The sequence below is a fragment of the Tachypleus tridentatus genome, chromosome 10, assembly GCF_004210375.1.
Source record: "Tachypleus tridentatus isolate NWPU-2018 chromosome 10, ASM421037v1, whole genome shotgun sequence".
Classification (NCBI taxonomy): domain Eukaryota; kingdom Metazoa; phylum Arthropoda; class Merostomata; order Xiphosura; family Limulidae; genus Tachypleus; species Tachypleus tridentatus.
The window spans coordinates 42,851,313-42,870,244 of NC_134834.1; the positions used below are offsets into that span (position 1 = coordinate 42,851,313).

At 31.2% G+C, this 18,932-nt stretch overlaps 1 protein-coding gene across 8 annotated transcripts in view; it reads right to left on the reverse strand.

Annotated features, from left to right (window-relative positions):
• Mms19 (MMS19 nucleotide excision repair protein) overlaps positions 1–18,932 on the reverse strand; it is a 105,672-nt gene that overhangs the window by 13,923 nt on the left and 72,817 nt on the right. For all 8 annotated transcript variants that reach the window (XR_013015698.1, XM_076461041.1, XM_076461040.1 and 5 more), the window contains 6 exons: positions 12,779–12,857; positions 12,114–12,321; positions 6,939–7,036; positions 6,481–6,606; positions 4,114–4,342; positions 3,337–3,445 (listed from right to left, as the gene is read on the reverse strand). Coding sequence is in view for 7 of the 8 variants with exons in the window: in XM_076461041.1 (XP_076317156.1) it covers positions 3,337–3,445; positions 4,114–4,342; positions 6,481–6,606; positions 6,939–7,036; positions 12,114–12,321; positions 12,779–12,857 (849 nt within the window). In the remaining variant the exon portion in view is untranslated. The remainder of the gene's footprint in view (positions 1–3,336; positions 3,446–4,113; positions 4,343–6,480; positions 6,607–6,938; positions 7,037–12,113; positions 12,322–12,778; positions 12,858–18,932) is intronic.

Below are 18,932 nucleotides of genomic sequence, written 5' to 3' on the forward strand. Positions count from 1 at the left end.
AATTTGATATTTATACAGGAAAATTAACAAGAAACAAGCTTTTTAAAGTATTTTATAGCAGTTAATAACTAAACCTTCATAGAAAAATGCACATCTTTGCAAAAACTCCAACAATGTCAAAATTTGCTGCATTCTTTAAAATTGGTATTATTATAAATGAATTACAGTGAATCATCTTGTCATAACCATTAGTAGTAATAATGACAAATACTTCACACAGTGAGCATTCATAGACTTAGGGACATTAAAATGTTTAGCTAAAGTTATGTTTTTCTTAAAGGCTGTACCATCCATACCTGAGTCATTCATATGATTTTATACAAGTCAAAAATTCTTTTGATGCATTAGTTTTTAAAAGTTTATTTTTCAATATCTCAATATCAATCATAATACATAAATGCCTAAAAATTCTGCTCTGTAGTAATAATACCCACCCACACACACACACATTCATGACCTGCATGTTTTCATCAATGGGAAAAAAATTATGACCAGTATTAATATTAAGGTTATTTAATAGCCTTGATATTTTCACTAAACAAAAGTATGTGATCTCAGATTAAAGGGCTCATAATTAAGTTTACATTAAACCACACTTCTTATTGCAAAAATAAGTCTTAAATATGATAGCCTTGAACCAAAACAAAACAACATGCCATTCCATCATTAGCTCTTTTCTGGGATTTAAACAATATCTATAATATTCATTAGTATTCAACTTCTTTTCTTACAAAAAAAAGTATTAAAACCATTAAATTTTAACAGTAACAGCAATTGTTTTTGGTAGATGCACTGTGAAGTACAACTTCTATAGCCATTTCTGCAGAATGCAATGATCACTGCTGCCAGCAGAAGCTTCAATAAATGTTACTGCATATTTAAAAGTGTGTTAAAATAATATTTACTCTGATATGATAGATGTGAAACTAATTACTATCTTGATTAGTTTGGGCTAAAATATGCTATGGTCAATTTCAGAATCAGCACCAGAGACGTTATTCAAATATAAACATATATATATATATAGAAAGATAAAATATGAGGGACATGGTTATACAACCCTTAAACAATTATGAATTTTGCAAAAATTTAAATTTTTTGTCCCCATCAAGCCAATTTGGGTGATATCTACTGTTAAGATAGATAAAGTTAAGGCAGGCCATACCAAAATTCTTTACACAATGTGGCTGGAGGATTTGTAAAACCAGCAACTCACATGTGACTTGTCATAAAAAAAACTGGTCAAGCTAAAGTTCAACACTATACCTAGTAAAGTGAATGAAGAAAAATTCTATATGTGATATACAAGGTAAGATGGTATATTAAAATTACATATATGACATACTGAGTAAAAAGGGTGAAGACACCCAAATAAACAGGCTTCAAATTGTTCTAAACCATGTTTTACCTGAAATCCATATTTTCACACATCAGGTAAAAAAAAACCTCAAACCTTTTAATGTGATTTTGTCACTATAAAAAGAGAACTAGAGTGTTCAAGTTATTTCTGGTCAGCCACATCAAGGTACCAAGATCTTAAAAAAAAATTTAAAAATAACATCTATCTTTATGGAACTTCTTGCACATAGTTATCTTAATAGGATGTTACCTCTTTCTAATGTAAAGTTTTATAATGCAAGTGCTCTGCCAAACAAATCTTGGTCAGGAATTAATAGTGATAAAAATTCTACAACCTAAGCACTTTTGAAAGGTGGACCTTACTTCTTCATCTTACAGTTTTCATATTTTAAGCAGAATTTCTAGAACTTCTTTAATGAATATCAAATAAATATATCTTCAGTAAAATATTGTATTTTATCTCTTACTGTTTCCACCCTAACATAAAATGTAAAAAAATCAATGTTTAGTGAAAGAAGTTGAAAAATATGACATAAAATTAATAATACCATTTTTTCCTATTGGATAGCTACAGTATCAGTCACAACAGTTTCAAATGTGAACTTTCTTCAGATCTGTTTCTTTTTAATTTTTTTGGTTTTATTGCAGTACCTTGTCACCACTGAGGCAGTAATTCATGGCACGTACAGCAACAAATCATAGTAAGAGCCTATTAGCTGTTTCTGGCAGAGCTAATATGAACAGACATAATCTTGTATTATGTTTCCCACCAACACTCAAGCTAGTGTAATTTTAGAGATTTTATTATTTTATTTGAGTGTTGTTAGACTATGTCAAGAAGTTTATAATTTTTACTTTTTAGTTATTTTTGTTAAACAAGTATTTAACAATAAAAATACATGTAGCAACAAGGTTGTTTGAACATGAGTAAAAAAATCTGATATTCATGTAGCTTTCAAATATGCATTTTAGAATACAAAAAATATCAGACATCAGAAAAGAATGTCCCAAAATTACCCTACTTTCATTAGCTTTTTAAGTAACCTATAAATAAGTTAAAACTTCTGTTACTGTTTTAAGTGCTAAATGTGATCACCATGAATCCCTTAATTCTTGTTGACTAATGGTTCATGGTGGGAAAAACTATTGCAGAATCATAAGATTTATGTAGAAGAAAGTCTGATTTTTCTATTCATTATAAACATCTTCATCGGTCATGCAAAGCTGATAAGCAAAACAATTTCAAAAGTTAGAGAGGAGGAGGGGATTCTCTAGTAATTCACAAATTTATTGATATATTAGCAAACAAAAAGAGTAGGTTTTAATTTTAGATTCCTGCTAGTAATTATGTACAGTCTGTGTTTATAATTGGTTGAAAACTGCAGTAGCCTATTTTAGAAGTTAAAAAATTTTGAATTAGTGAAATCAAAGTTCAAACACTTCATATGACATTGAAAAATGATGTTTAAAATTTTTTTAAATCTTTATTTTATAAATTAAGAAGTTATATCTCAGATAATATAAAAACTTGAATTATAAACTAAGTTTTCATGCTAAATTTATATACATACATTGATAATAAAGTTGTTAAATTTTGAATGTGATACCATAAAACATCATAATATGCTCATTTCAACCCTGTTGTACATAAACAGCTAATTACCAATGGTTTGCAAAAAAGAAAGAAAGAAAAACATCACTTCCATTTTAATCAGCAAACATCCTGAAAAATGAACTATTTTTACCAAAATAGATAGATAACTTATAGCTTTCACTGTAATGTAGAATGATACATGTTTCCCTATTTTGGTGGTTATATTGACATAAATATAGAAATTCTTGCATAGCACAGTATGATGTGGCACTTATTGCTTTCTCTAACTATAAATTTAATTTTTAATAAATCACATTTACTAATTAAGTGTATAAAATATAATGCCATCAACAAAAACAGTTTTGTAAAAACAGTTCCTCTACCTGGTACAAACTTCCAATATTTAAATCATTTCCATTATTTTCATGACTTTTAGGTGTTGTTCCCTGCAACACCACTTGTACCAAAGCTGGTATGGCTGTTGACCCTAAACTACAAACACAGGTTTAAGTATTGTTAAATTATGCAAGATTGGCATTCTAAAAATACATCATTAAGCACATTAATACATATTAAAACTATATAGATTAGTTAAGATAAACTGCCTTTTTTACCTTCTTTGGCTATGGCTATATTACTTAATGTGATAACATCATAGAAGAATCATATCCACTTAATTTGGTAACAGTTAAATTCATTAAAAATTAATTAAACCACAATATTTTTAAAGTTATAAAAATTAACTCAGTCAATAGTTTCACAAAATTTTCAGTATTTAAAGTTGTCTCTATTAAATATAAAACAAAGAACAAGAACTATTACATATGATAGTACAAAAGTCTTTGAACGAATGTTTTCAATCAACAATCAATGGATGTGACTAAAACGAAGAATAACAAGTCTTTTAATGTGATTACAGTGTTACGATATCAATTCAGAATAAAAAATGGTTACAATAACATATCTTCAATAAAGATAAAAAAAAAGAAGACAATAATGTTGATTATTCTAAAATCACAGCTAATATCAGTTGCTGGAAAAAGAAAATGCAATTCTGTATTTAAATTGACATTCTATACAAGTGTCTTATCAGAGGTTACAGCAGATAGCAAATAAAATGAGACAGATCTTCTGTAAAGGTATAATTTATTTTGCCCTACCTTGTATCTAGTTGCTGAGATATAACCTGTAACACATGACTGATCTCCTCCACTAGAGTTACTGAGTTCTTGGAAAGATTTGTATCCTGACACATGTCAAGACAGAAGCACAACAAGTGAGAAAAACAAGACTCGTACAAGAACAATGCACAATCTGTATCCACAACAACACATTTTACTATCTTCAAAAGGCACTGAGTGGCTTCAACTCGATTCTGAATCTGGATTGCTATGGAAATTTACTGAGATATTAACACAAAATAGTAATGAAATGCTACATTACAAACAGGTATTTATGGGAAAGAGGTCTATTAACAAACTTCTAACAAAGATACAATAAAATGATGCTGAATGGGTTTCACATGTATACAGTCTGGTTTAATTATTGCTAAACATTTAAGCATAATCAACTGTCAGGTAGGATCTAATGCCCTTTTCATTGTGAATATACTTTGGCATGATTTGTAGTAAACAATTTGAGGGATCCCTTCACCTCTAATGTTGCTGCTACTGCTAAAAGATTCATGCTTTTTTATCTTTACTGCATTCAGAAAAATTTCACAGATGTATATGTTTTTCAATGAAATAAGATACACTGGATCCTCTGAACTACAATGTATTATGCAAGTTTCAGTCACTCATTTTATGTGTTCCACAAAAACATTTCCCATTTCCTCACCATTTTCCATACTGATTTGATAGTTGGAAGGTAACAGTTTAGAAATATATGATATCTTTGAAAGATATCATACGTCAACATGACAGAGTTCAAGATCAAAGACTTCAGTTACTCCTAAAGACCCTGACATTGTTTTATGCAATTTTGAACTCTTTTTTTCTGAAAGTTAAATATTTGTAGAAGTAATTGGGATATTAAACTTTTGAAGCAGAAGTAAAATCAACTCCAAATCACTAATGATGTACACAGATTGTAAGAGTAGCATGCACAAATCTAAAAACTATTAAAACAACCTCTATACTTGGTTTTATTAACATAGGATTAATTCTACACACATAAAAGAATGATAATACTTTAAAGCTATCTTCAATAGAAATATTTGTTTTCACTTTGTCTTACTTCAGTTGGTATCAAATAAAATACTAATTATTAAAAACAAAAGTAAATGTGCTTTACCTTGTAGGTAGTCCTGTGTTAAAAGAGTAACACATTTATCCCAACCACAATAAATCCACATTCAATTTTCAAAAGTCACTAATCACATAAGTCTATTCTAATAGAATGACCTTCAACTTGTGTACAAAACAGAATAGAACAGGTAATATTTTGACATTCAAGATGGTACCAGTCATTCACTCATACCTGTGTACTATCTATTATTACAACTTAATGTACTTTAATGTAATGTACAATACTTTCTCTACACACTTTTCCTAATGCACAACTTGATATCAATGGCCCCTATTATTGCTGCTCAAAAAGAATTATAAGCACCTAACAAATAAAACATAAAATGCAGCATTCACATAAAACATTCATAATATCTGTATAAAAGGATAGTAAAAGTAGTCCAACGTGTCAATGTGCACCTTTCTAATGCATTGCAAAAAAGAACTACTGGATGAAATAGTTTGAAACTTCAGATATTTCTACAGACTATGTAGCACCTAATATGAATAATTGTGTTTTACAAATTTGATTTTATTGTAATGGGATTTAATAATATTTGTAGTAGACTTTAATTCCTGATTTCTTATGTCTTTCTACTTTATTTTAGTTTCCTAGATATTTTAATTTAAAAAACTGAAATGTGGGTTTAGTGAGAAGTCATTAGTGTGTGACTTCCTGAAGCTGAATTAGAGGTAATTACATGTTGTTATAATGAAAACTCTGATCTGAGTAAGTCTGCAAGAATGCTTTCAGGTACACACAAATGCTACATCACAATCAATAAAGATTTTAGTCATACATTTAATAAATTACAATTTTTTTAGGGAATGAACCATTAGTACCAAGTATCAGAGTGATTGATTATTTAGGCAAAAATTTATGATCTTGGTATGCTCCACATTTACCAATCAAAAAAGAACAAAAACTAGTATATTCAGTACAAATTTAAATTGTTTGTACTGTTACTGTAAAACCCTATCATGGTTAATGATGCTGTTACTATGAAAACAAATATTTTTTTTGTATAAAAATAAGTGTACAAGATTTAACATTTCTGTGGTGTTGTAATATTTGTAAATCAAAGTTTTTGTGTAACTATTAACTAATTATTACATTTTCTTGTAGTCTTTCTATTTTTCTTTACTACATACCTTTCACACATAAATTACCAAGTAATGTAGATTTAGTAAAAAAGAGATGAGATGACCAAATGAAATACTTTTAAATTCACATCTTACCCACTTTATTCTCCTTTATGTATTTTACTAATAGTGGAACTATTATGTGAAATGTACTGGAATGATTAGCAGCTGCAGCTAGGCTATCAAACACAAAATTTGTTTTCCCTACGTCACCAGAAGACCCTACAAGGAAAACGTTTGAATAAATAAATGAATGAAAAGAAAGAATTCATGTATCACTTTAGAAAGCTACAACTTAGTGAAAATTAAAAAATTACAGCTGAATAGTTTCTTAAGAATATTTTACAAAAACATCAGTACAGGTGTTTCTGTATCAGCTTATGTGTTTCAGAAAGAACATAACACTTTCAGCTACTGGGATAAAATAAAATAAAATACTGAAAATATTCTTTAGATCATCTATTTAAATAACCAGAAAAGTTTATTTTCTAGAATACATTATATAATATTTCAGACACAGAAAAACAAGCTATAAAAGTGTGTTATGATCTTACCAGATGATAAACAGTTCACAAGATGTGGTATAATTTTTTCTTTGGTAATATGGGGGTAGTGAAAAGTTAACTTGAATATTAAGTTGACACTATGCTCCCTGAAAATGAAATTGCTTAGATGAAGCCTATTAGTAAATAAATAAAAAATAATACAAATATCAATAAATATATTTTGCCAAGAATAAAAGGTATACTACTGTTATTAGCAAAATATCAGTGCTTTCTTTCTTAGGATTTCAAAACATGCGACTTAAAATTGGAATAATTTTTTCATAACTATGATAACTGACTATATATATGCAATAATGAAGATTGGAGATGTCAATCTGCTGTAAAATCATGATTGGCAATTGTTTGGAGAAACTAATTAACTCAATACAGATAATGTTATCCTAAATTTTTCTAATAAAGTGTAAATGTTAATAGAGATATGATATTTGTTGCATTTACTTTACCAATGAACTTAAAGAATAAAAAGTAATGAATGCACACTAAAATATATAAAACACATAACCTTATGACTAAGTATTCAACATTGTCTACCTTCCTCACAACATTCATCTTTTTTCCGTTGCTATCAATGTAATGTAACAAAACTTTACTTACTTGTAAATATTATAAATTTTATACTTCTACCTTATGAAACAAGTTTTTAATCTTAATATAAAGATTTATCCTGAATTTCAGTTTAAATCGCATACATGTGATGGGTGTGATCCACTGACACAACTATGACATTTGGTTAAAGGTAATAGATTAACACTTAAATTGAAGAGCATGAACTTTGGCTTAGAAATTTAAGTTTTTTCTTCTCAGATTTCAATTGACAATATACATAAAAAACAACAAAAAACACACATCTTGAAGTTTTAGCACAAACTGATTAACATAAAACCACATCAGTGAACATGAAATTGTAACTTATAGACACAATAATCATAAACATGATTCAAAACTTTTGTCCAAATTTTTGCATTAAATTAAAAACATTTTGAATAATGTTATCATTTTCACCTATCATAATAAACATGAATGATTTGATAGCTGAATACAATCATTGAAACAGCATAACTGTTTGTAGCTAGCTAAATAAATTGATTTCCTGAATAAACATTTTTGTACTACATCTGGATTTTTTAGCAAAAGGAAAAAAACATTCTGTAATATAATTACAAATATTTCATAAATTACAGTTGCATGTGTATCACAAATACTATAAAAAACACATGCTATCCTGAGTTCATTCTCTTTGAAGAGTTCCAGGTAAAATGTGATGTTTATATCATTTGCATATTTTTCACACAAAATAATGCAACAGCAAAATTTGAAGAAAAAATAACAAACATTTTTATATTTAAAGAAAAAATCAATCAGCTATTTAAATGAAGTTAAATGAGTGAACAAAAACATGAGGAAGGACTTCAGTAGAAACAGCAAATCCCAACCTCTGATTAATTATATAACCGTAATTTTTGTAAGCCAAAACAAAATACATTAAAATTAAACAAAATGCAATGTGAGTCCTACTTCCACACTCACCTTCAAAACCTAGAATACATTTTATAATCCCACATTGTAGCTTGTACCTGAGGATCTTTTTCTAAAAAAATGCAACATATTTTGTTTAATTTTAATGTGTCTTGTTTTGACTTAAAAAATTACAGTTATAATATATATTACTTACAATACCTACACCTATTTATTCCTCAGATTCCAAATACTTTAAATGTAAGACATTTTAAATGGGATAATTTCTTAACTTATTAATACACAAAATAAGAGAAAATCTTCCTATTGCCCAACCTATGAAAACTGAGTATATCTGGCAACTTTCTAAATGGAAAAATCTCAATCAATAAATGCAGCAGAACTTCAGTGAGGAGCAAAGCTCTTCTAGGAGAGTTACAAAGTATCCATATCCTTTGCATCAATGTTTGTTACATTACATTAAAATGTGGAAGTGCACTTTATATAATACAGTGCACTTAAGAATGAAATTCATATTTATATTCAAGTTATTAGATTTTAGTGTGTGAGAAATATGAAACACAAAAATGAATTATGATATAAATCTGACACATGATCATTGCAATTATATTCAAACAGTCAGTGAAAATGTTTTGTTTCTCTCACATTCATGTCCAGTATGAAACATTTAACAAACAAAATTTTATTCTTTACTCCTAGAGTGTTTTGAACTTATGATTAGTAATCCTTGCAGATTACTTGTTTTCATTTGTCAAATTGGTATGTTTAGATAGATAGTAAACAACAGATGTTTACAAACCTTGATTTTCAAACAATCACAAGGATGCCAAATGTTTGCAAAACACTGTATTTTTGTAAGCTCATGATGATGACTTTGAACGTTCATGTTTAATATGAGCATCTACAATGTTAATGAAATGATTACACTATGTAACACAAATTTTGTTCCTGAATAGTATGCATTATTTCTTAATTGCATATGTTGTAAAAGTACAGAAAATGGCCATTATTCCCTAAAAACTTTGCTTTTGTGACCTGGATTATGAAATTTATAAATTAGCCTATTTTCTATGTAAAATGGGCAAATTTGCACATTTTCATTTACATAAGGCCTGAATAAACCAACATATGAATATAGTTTTACATGTATTTATATTAGTTACATAAAAACAAACAAAAATATTTAGAAGTGAGTAGTTTTTCAAGATTTGCAACTGTAAATCACTTTCATGTATCAGTATCAGCTCCCAAATATAGTCTCTCATCACGTTTTCGTTATATGCTCCCAAGTCACAAAAGCAAAGTTTGAAGAGAAAAACAGGTCTTTTCCATTTAATTTAGGCATAAACAATTGGAAAATAACACTTTTTGCCCAGGAACAAGAAAAAGTAAAAATTTTGTTACACAGTGTTATAGACATTGTTTAATTTGTCCCATTCTGGATTTAAATATATAAAATATACAGACAAATATTATGTTTGTTTTTTAAATCTTGGACAAAGTTTTTAATACCAATGTGAAATATGTGGAATGAATTATTGATACTGGATTTTGTATGTTAAATATAATAATTTAGAAAGAGGGATGAAACACTGAAAGAGTTTACAGGTTTGAACTGAGGACTATTAAGTTTTTAAAACATATTATTATAATAATATATTTGAAATGTATGAAAGAATAGATACCTTACACAATGAAACTATATTTTGCTAGATGAAAAGGCAGGATGTCTAAAGTAAACTCTTACTGTCTATTCAAAATAACTTTTACACAAATTAATCATATATGCATACATTATCACTCTCATATACTCTATCTCAATATATAAAGAAAAACTGATTTACAAGATATAAAACATTGCTACAACTTGTTAAGCTAATGTTGTTTTATTTCTTTAAAAATCAAACTTCAGTGACTTTTATTTTACACACTATTGACATTGATGTTTTCTTTCATTGTATTCAATTTCATTGTAGTACATAAACACACAGAAAAATTTAACTGGCTACTCTTTTGATCTTTTCTTCCTCCTATTACCAAATAGAGCTGGGAAATTTAATCATATAACTGAAATGATTAATTACCTGTTAGCAGCAACTAGACTGATATATTAAAATTAAACTGTTTCTCATACAAATAACAGATTTATTTGAATTAATGTTTCTAATTACCACTGTTTTCAGTTATTTCAACTATCCAAGTAACTGTAATTTTGAAAGTCTTGCACTCAATTCCCATTGACATTAAATATGTTCATGGTTTCTTTATTTCTGCAAAGATATAAAGGCTGCCTGTCACTGTCACTAGTTTTGAACTTAAAGATGTGTAACTGTATTCTTTAATGGTGCAAATGCAAAGGGAAGGGGATCTGGACCCCACATGAATTTTTTTTTTTAGAAACTAGTGACTGCATTCTTTAAAGTTGTACAAGCAGATATAGATATCATAAATTTTCAAAATATTTTGATTATTATAAAAATGTTTTTGAGGTTTCCTGAACACAGTACAGCTGAGCATAATGCAGTTCAGTTAACGTCTCAGCCAATAACTGATTATTTCTAAGCTAATACAATAAAATGAATGTCAATTACATATTGCCATGGTACACTTTCACATCTTTCCTTTTTACAAATATTCTAACAATAATGAAAACAAATCTCCCAAGTTTAAACACAAAGTTAGTTTCAGGACACCTGCAGATTTTATAAAAACTTATTACAGAATCAACTTCTTTTTTATTTATAAGTTAAAATTCTCATAAAAAAAAGATGATTAAATTAAGTAAAAATGTAAGTGATACGACTGTATAAGCATTGACTTTTAAAAGAATTTAAAAACAGGTGTATGGTTTACTGAAGATTATGAATAATTATAACTATTTAATGTTTATTCAAAAAAATTTGGAACACATGTTGGTAACTGTTTTTATTTTTATACTACTTTTAACTCAGAAATATTCAGTAACTGATATTTTGTTATTTTTGACATTTACTTAGTGTAATTCATGAAAACAGAAACCATCATATTTCATTTCTGCACAGATGCAAAGAGTTTTACGTGTAAACAAAATAACCAACATGTTGATTCTTTAACTTATTTACCTATCTCAAAGAATAATTTTATTCTTGCTAATAACCTATTATCTCTTGAGAATATATTTTCCATTTCTTGATTTTCAAACATTTTCTCTTACTGTTTTGTACTGGATTTGGTTGACATTTTCTTACGGTAGTACTTCATCAAGCAATTTAAATAACTATAAGGAAAGTTCACATACGATTTCATAGAGGAGTAATTAAACTACCATGTAAAAAGTACAGTAATATAAAAATTTCTTTTATATTTTCTGTAAATTAATAGTGAAAGTATTTGTGCATTAAATTATATTCATTTGAAAGATGTAGACGTTTTCTTTAAAAAGAAAATACCAGATAAGGTACGCTTATTTCTATCCCATGGAGAGGAATTGAATGGATAAAAAATTGAATGGATCTTATTATTAGTTTAACATAGTAACCCCAAATATTGCATATTTGTTGTTTTTTTCCTCATCGTCAAGTACAATTCTATGTTTTAAATGCAACATTATTACCTTATCTGTGACAGCAAGACATAGCAGAATTTAAACAATTTAGCAACTTAAATTAAAAGTTTAGAAAGTGCAACTGAAAAAAATATTATAAATACCGAACTGTTTTACATTTTTCTGAGAGACAGAGATGGAGAAGATGGTCTGCAAGAAGCTCACAGTGTTTGTGCTCCATTAACTGTGGTGCTAAAATAGCATTAGACAGTCCTTGTAATCCAACAACTTGTAGCTTTTCAACCTCACTAGTCAGTACAGAGAAGTACAGTGCTAAAACTGAATCCTTCAGCTCAAGTACTGTATTTTGATCTGTTGGAGAGAAAGTAAGCTCAGTGTTTTCAGCAGCTATTAAATACTCACACAACTATATTTTTACATATGTAGTCAATATCTTTCAAAGTAATCAGAAACTATTGCAACATATTTCTTTTCTAAAAAAAATACAAAAATAAAATGTTTAAACCATACAATTAAAATTTGAAATCATAAAAGTCATGAAAAACAAAACATTTTAGTGATTTACTGAGACACATTATAATTCAATGATTTTAAATGTGCTTACAGTTATTAAATAGTTGAATATTTATATACATATAATAAATAAACAGAAGTAAGATTTTGAAAATATGCTTTTATTCTTATAATAAGCTCTCAAACTATTGTTCAATAATTTCATGTTTTAAAGTGTAAATTTTCAAAGTGTAAATGGTAATATGTTAGTCTTAAAATATACATTAATTTATACATTTATGAAGAAAAATCTCACCATTTTCATGTGATGAAAAATCTTTCAAAATATCAATAAACTGGTTCAGAATGTCAAGAATATTTGGTTTTTCACATTCCTAAAGAAAATAATAAGCAGTGGAAACATCTAATTAAAAATTAGGAGTGTGATCTCATATTTTTGAAGTTCTGAACAATTTTCAAAAATATACTTTTTTATATATAAATGTATGTATATAACCTTTAGTATAAGAAGTATATGAGAGAGATAAAATTATATTGAAGGCATGTTGAGAAACAAAAAGTTAAGACTTTTCCTGCTCAAAATGTATTTACTTCCACTTGCATATATAGCTATTTTTGTTCAGTGCCGCCCTCTTTATTCAAAATATTTTTTCACATCCTGCAAGCCTTGCACTTCCATACATCTCATAAACATCATTGCTTAACTGCATCTTGTATCAGCATTGTCATGTAACAACCCTCCATTAATAGGAATGTGAAACACTCTCCTGACACTTGACTCCTCTTATTTCAATTCTACTAAACCACATCTCTGAGTTTGGGCAGAAAAAGAAGCACTGTTTTAAGTGGAAAAAAGATAAGTATCTATTAGAAGTACATATTCAAAATAGGAAAATTATAACTTACAATACAGTACATTATCTCTTCCCAGATATGTAGCTAAAATTTCACATTTAATAAGAGGAGGAATGATTGTGAGGGATAGAAAGAAGCATCCTTAGAAAGCATCTTAAAAACACCCAGAATTGTGATCCTAGTAGTACAGGATCAAGCACTTGAGACTGCATTGCTTCTGTATCAGGTATAATCTTCATTCAGTGTGGAAAGACATGTTGTATACACAGGTAGAAAAAGGGAGAAGCACAACCAAAAGAAAAGAGAAAAATGGTTGAATAGAAATCCAAATCACAGTATATCACAATCTCAATTCTGTTGAAGAAAGATTGTAAAAGAAGTGTCTACAGACAGTAATATGAGGAAAAACTAAAATGGATGTGCTCCAAGGTGTAGAGAAGCTAAGGCACAATGGAAATGAACTATACAAGGCCAATCAACTTCAGTCCAAAACCAAGCATTACTGAAAACAGGACCTCCAACCCATTGTAGGAGGAGCATCCACACTGTCTTCACCTGGAGTTCTGTAGAACAGAAAAATATATTGTGCAAAATGGGCATGTGCACAAATTCACAATGGACCATACATCCAGGAACCCTACATCCAAAAGACAGCAGTAAAAGATGTGACCATGTGGCAGTTCACGTCAAATACATTTAGACTGTTATTATACTGTGCAACATCATACTTGAGCTATAAAACTCCTTTAAATGGAGTGCAAGCAACAGAGAAACACTGACTTATTCAATATTATTCTCTGGATAGGACTGCATACAAGTTGGAGTGCAACACTTCCCTCGAGGTTCCATAGCACCAAAGTGGATGGCCTTCGAAGAAAAATATAACCACCTCACCCACTGGATAAAACTGCACAGAAGCTGGCTGCAATATAAGCCTCAAGGAGCCATCCCATTAAAAAGAGAGATGGTAACTGTTCAATGAGAGCATCAAGGTCTGTTTGATCATAGGTCTCTCCAGGCAAAAGATAGAGAGAACAAATAGTGATGGTACAACCCAAGAAAACACAGATGGCTAAGGCCTCCAAGGGTGTGTCGAGTGGCAAAAACAGGGTGAGCACATGCAGATCAACCAACAGTGCCACCCCTCCGTGCACTCATCCATCACACAGCCTATCATTTCTGTACAAAGAAAACTGTTAAAAGTTTTGGAAGGTTTCAGAAATGTTTCCTGTAAGGAAAGACATAGTATGGTAGGAACCAATCAGTGTTTTGATGTCATCCAGATTAGAACGTAAACTTCAACAGTTCCATTGTATTTAGGTGGCCATTTTTATATATGTGTAAGCAAATTGGGTGGAGAACCCTTCTGTTTACAACTATGTTTTTTCTTTACTGTCTTTATTTGACGAAGGTCTGTTGACCTCCATGGATTGTGCCGTGGGTTGATTGGGCAAGGCTTTGCTGTTGGAAGAGGATTCCAGCAACTGAGGATGTGAATGAATGATCATTTTGCATCTTAGGGTGGGAAAAGAATATGTACCTGAGGAAATGCCTATACCCAGATCTTGGAATTTACTGGAATGTATGTTAGGGTCAGAGATGGGTGTTGAAGTTAATTCACCAACTTTTTTAACCATGGAGGTCAAAAAACTTTTCATTTGGTTTGAGAATGATTCTTTTGCAGGCACACAGAGTTTCTTCTGCACTCCCACTGTAGTAGTGGAATGAAGTGCAGCAGTATACGTTCGAGATGAAGTGATGGGCAGCAAGTTTTGAGCCTCAGGGTAAGTAATGTTATGAATCATTTTCAAACACTGCACCTCTTTTTCTTCCAACCATTTAGGGCAAGAATGAAAGTAGGATGGGGGAGAGCCATTGCAATTGATGCAATGAGATTCTGTTTCATACTCATAGGCATCATGGTCCTTCCCACCATAATGAGCACATGTCAAGGAACCACGACATGACTTCTTCAAGTGACCGAACCGCTAACACTAAAAATATCAGAGGGTTTGGAATGTATGACTATACCCTGCAATTAAGATAACCTACCTTGATGGTGGCAGGTGGACATGATGATGTAAATGTCAGAAAGAGACATTGGTTGGCATTGTAATTCCATCTTTGCGAGTGGAGATACGCCTCACTGCAGAAACTCCTTGGATGGAGAAGCCAAAGAAAATCTCCAACTCTGGGATGTTCTTCAAATCCTTCTTAACAATAACTCATCATAATGAATTCAAAGTAGCATGTGGTGTAACCTTAATAGGTATATCCCCAAATCACCTTTGAATGCACGAGTTCACTGTGTTGAGATGTGGATGTTTCCACCAAATGTCACCAACCGAAGCTTCTTTACTGACTCTGGAGAGCCAGCAAGTCCCTTCTGAATGAAAAAGGGAGACATCTGCCCTAAAGGTTTGTCTAAAAGAGAATGTAGTATAAGAAAATGAGGTACAACAGGTGTTACAGAAATTAAAGATTGCTGCTCAGAATCTTCAAGATGTGGTCGTTTACCTATGGACTGTTTTTTCACAATTTTAAGTTTTTATTTGGAGGATCTATAATAAAAAAAGGAATATTTTGGTGCCAATTGACCCCACCTACCATGGAGCCCTACAAGGGGACACACTTCAATGCCAAACAAGGACACTGCAGCAATGCCTGGGTTTCATGAGCACTATATCCAAACACCAGCATCAGATACAATGTTCACAACATCTGTTGAGAATGTCCAACACTGGTACTTGGTTAACCCTAGACCAAGTGGACCAGCCAAATGACCCAATGGGGCCACCCCAAAGCTGCCCATTTACAGGAATTCAAGGCCAAAGTTGTGTGTTATGGTTGGACCCCTCAACCACCAGAATCCTCCCCTCCCCTTCATGGGTGACCATGCACTGCATACATGTGGGTGGATGTTTAGGTCCCAGAGGAGGTAAACTGAAAGAACAGAACCCTGCCTGGGAGGTCCCCTCACCACGTACAGGAATCTATACCGACGAGCAACCACACAGAGGTGGATCATAATTATTAGTTGATATGTGCAAAATCATCCCCTCAGATATGACCATACAGAACTGGAGCATACTGCAAACTTCCGGGTCCCATCAGACTGAAGGGGATCATCTCAGCCAATTATATTCAACCACATCCTTTCCTCTGGACAGCACAACAGAGAAGCTGGACACAGCATCATCTCTTGGAGCCCACCATGCAGAGATGAACCACACAACAGCAGAACACCAACATCCAACTCTCTACTAAATGTGTTCTATTTAGTGATTGTTGTGTTATGTGATCACATTCAGAAGATTACCTTTACAGTCTACAACACCAGTACAAGGAAATGCAAGATGCCAAGAACTCCCATATTTCACTGGAGGAACAAGGGTGGATAAAATTGGAAAATTTGGAAGAACATCAACACCAGAGACAGTGTAGTGGGTGACAATAAAAACCTTATTATAAAATGAAAACAGCCACTGATTTATTCAGTTGAAGGAGAGTTGGATGGGCAGCTACCTGTTCTACTTTACAAATGTAAGTCCATAGATTAGTATGGTCTGGAATGGGCATATTAATGAAACAAATATATCACAAGGGTATTTAACCTACTTAAAGCTGCTTCTGTCAGAAGCAGATGAGCATGTTGTGAATGACTTTAGCTTAGAATAAGCTAACAGTAATTAGTTGTACATGTAGTGATGTAAACATATCCTTAAAGCATGTATAAGTTGGGCAAATGCTTTGACCACCTGACATTGAACATAAAGAGCTGAAGCAAGCCCAAAGGACAAGGCATGAAACTGAAACACAACCCCATGTTCGATAAACCAAAGACAGCATCTTGACTAATGAGAAATAACAAATAGAGATAAACAATCGAGACAGTTACCTTGGTTATCAACATTCCTCGAGATAAAACTTATTGCGATACAAATCCAAAAGATAAGTGGATGGTAAATGAATATGGGACAAGATTCCAACAACAGAGAAACAACATCTGAAGGAAGAGAGTCAAAAAGGATAACAGCACCAATGTGGCAGTAGTGAGGGAGAATGTATCCTCCAAAAATCCATGAGAAAATTGGTGGAGTGCCTCATATAGGAGGAGTATAGAGAACTGTAGAAGAGTTGTAAGGGTAAGACAAAGGCAGGAATATTGGGATATGATGAATTAGGCCTAGTAGATTATATAAGTAAAGTTTGGGAAACATGGCAAAGTCACATAGAGGAAAAAAGCTGTCAAAATCCTCACTGTCACAAACAGGTGCAGCATATTCAGGAGAAAACCTAGAAATATCAGGAAAAGAAGGTTAACTTATATAATGATACATATTCTGAATGAAAGTTGAAACTTTTTCACTCATATTCTTCTCACCTGAAGCCTGTGTAATTGTACTAGAAGAGGTGACATGAACTTCAGAATACATTTTATAATAATAATGAACTTGAGAAACAAAACAACAAAGGTAAGTTTTCACATAACACTTAGAAATTGTAGTATAAAATATTTCTACTTCATAAGAAATATTAAAGAGACAGAGTGCTTGAATACAAAAAAAATGACTGCACTATGTCACTGCCTAACAAGAAGCAATACTTTGTAAAATTTAATAGAGGAAGTTGTGCATCAGAAGTGTATGGTATGCTCCTATTGGTGAAGGGTTGTAGCATGATGATTTGTATGCAAGATGCAGGTGAAACATGACAATTTTACAATACATGGGAGTGCAAGGCTTATATTGCACATAGTGAGCAGCATTTAGTGAGAATAGCTATATAGGTGAAAGAAGATAATGTACTGTATTGAAAAGATGCTAAACACTTTGCACCACAAAGATCTTTACCTCATACCAAACACTACCACATAATTTTCTGTGCATATCACAAGTTTTGAACAAGTCTCTCATTCCCACAAATTTTAAACTGTATTTTCCTACTTTGTGATATAATCATACAATATAAGAGCAACACATCTTCCATACACAGTAATCCCCATGAGCATTTGCACAGAGGCTCATTTTTATGAGGCAAACTAAATGTGTCAGAACTGGGAAGGAAGATTGGAATTAGCTATAGATAGGTAACTTTCTGAAATTCATTTTCAGGTAAAGAAAATGTTAACATCACAAATGCTTCTCATCTTTCTATGTATACAAAGAGCTGGAATCCCACATTAAAGATGGGGGAGTGGCCAATGAAGTATAAGAGAATAAAGAGATGAGCTCCTTTCTGAAAACATTATCAGAAAGGGAAGGCCTATGGAATATGATATCCACAAGTGATGGTATCCTAGCAGAGCAGCACTTGATGAGAATCTACACCCATCTCAAACATTGAATATAATGTGTTCTTGAGATGGTTGATATGAGTATTAAACTTTAACTGAAATAAAGTACAGGACAATGTTCAGACCTTTGTAGATTCTGTACTTTATTTTAGTTAAACTTTAATACCCATACCAGCTATCTTGAGAATACATTTTTACTTCAAGTGAGTTTCTCATCATCATGGAATACTCTATTTATTGCATTTTTCCTTTTAGGAAATGAGAGAGAGCAAAATAAAGTGTCGCAAGGACTTTTTGC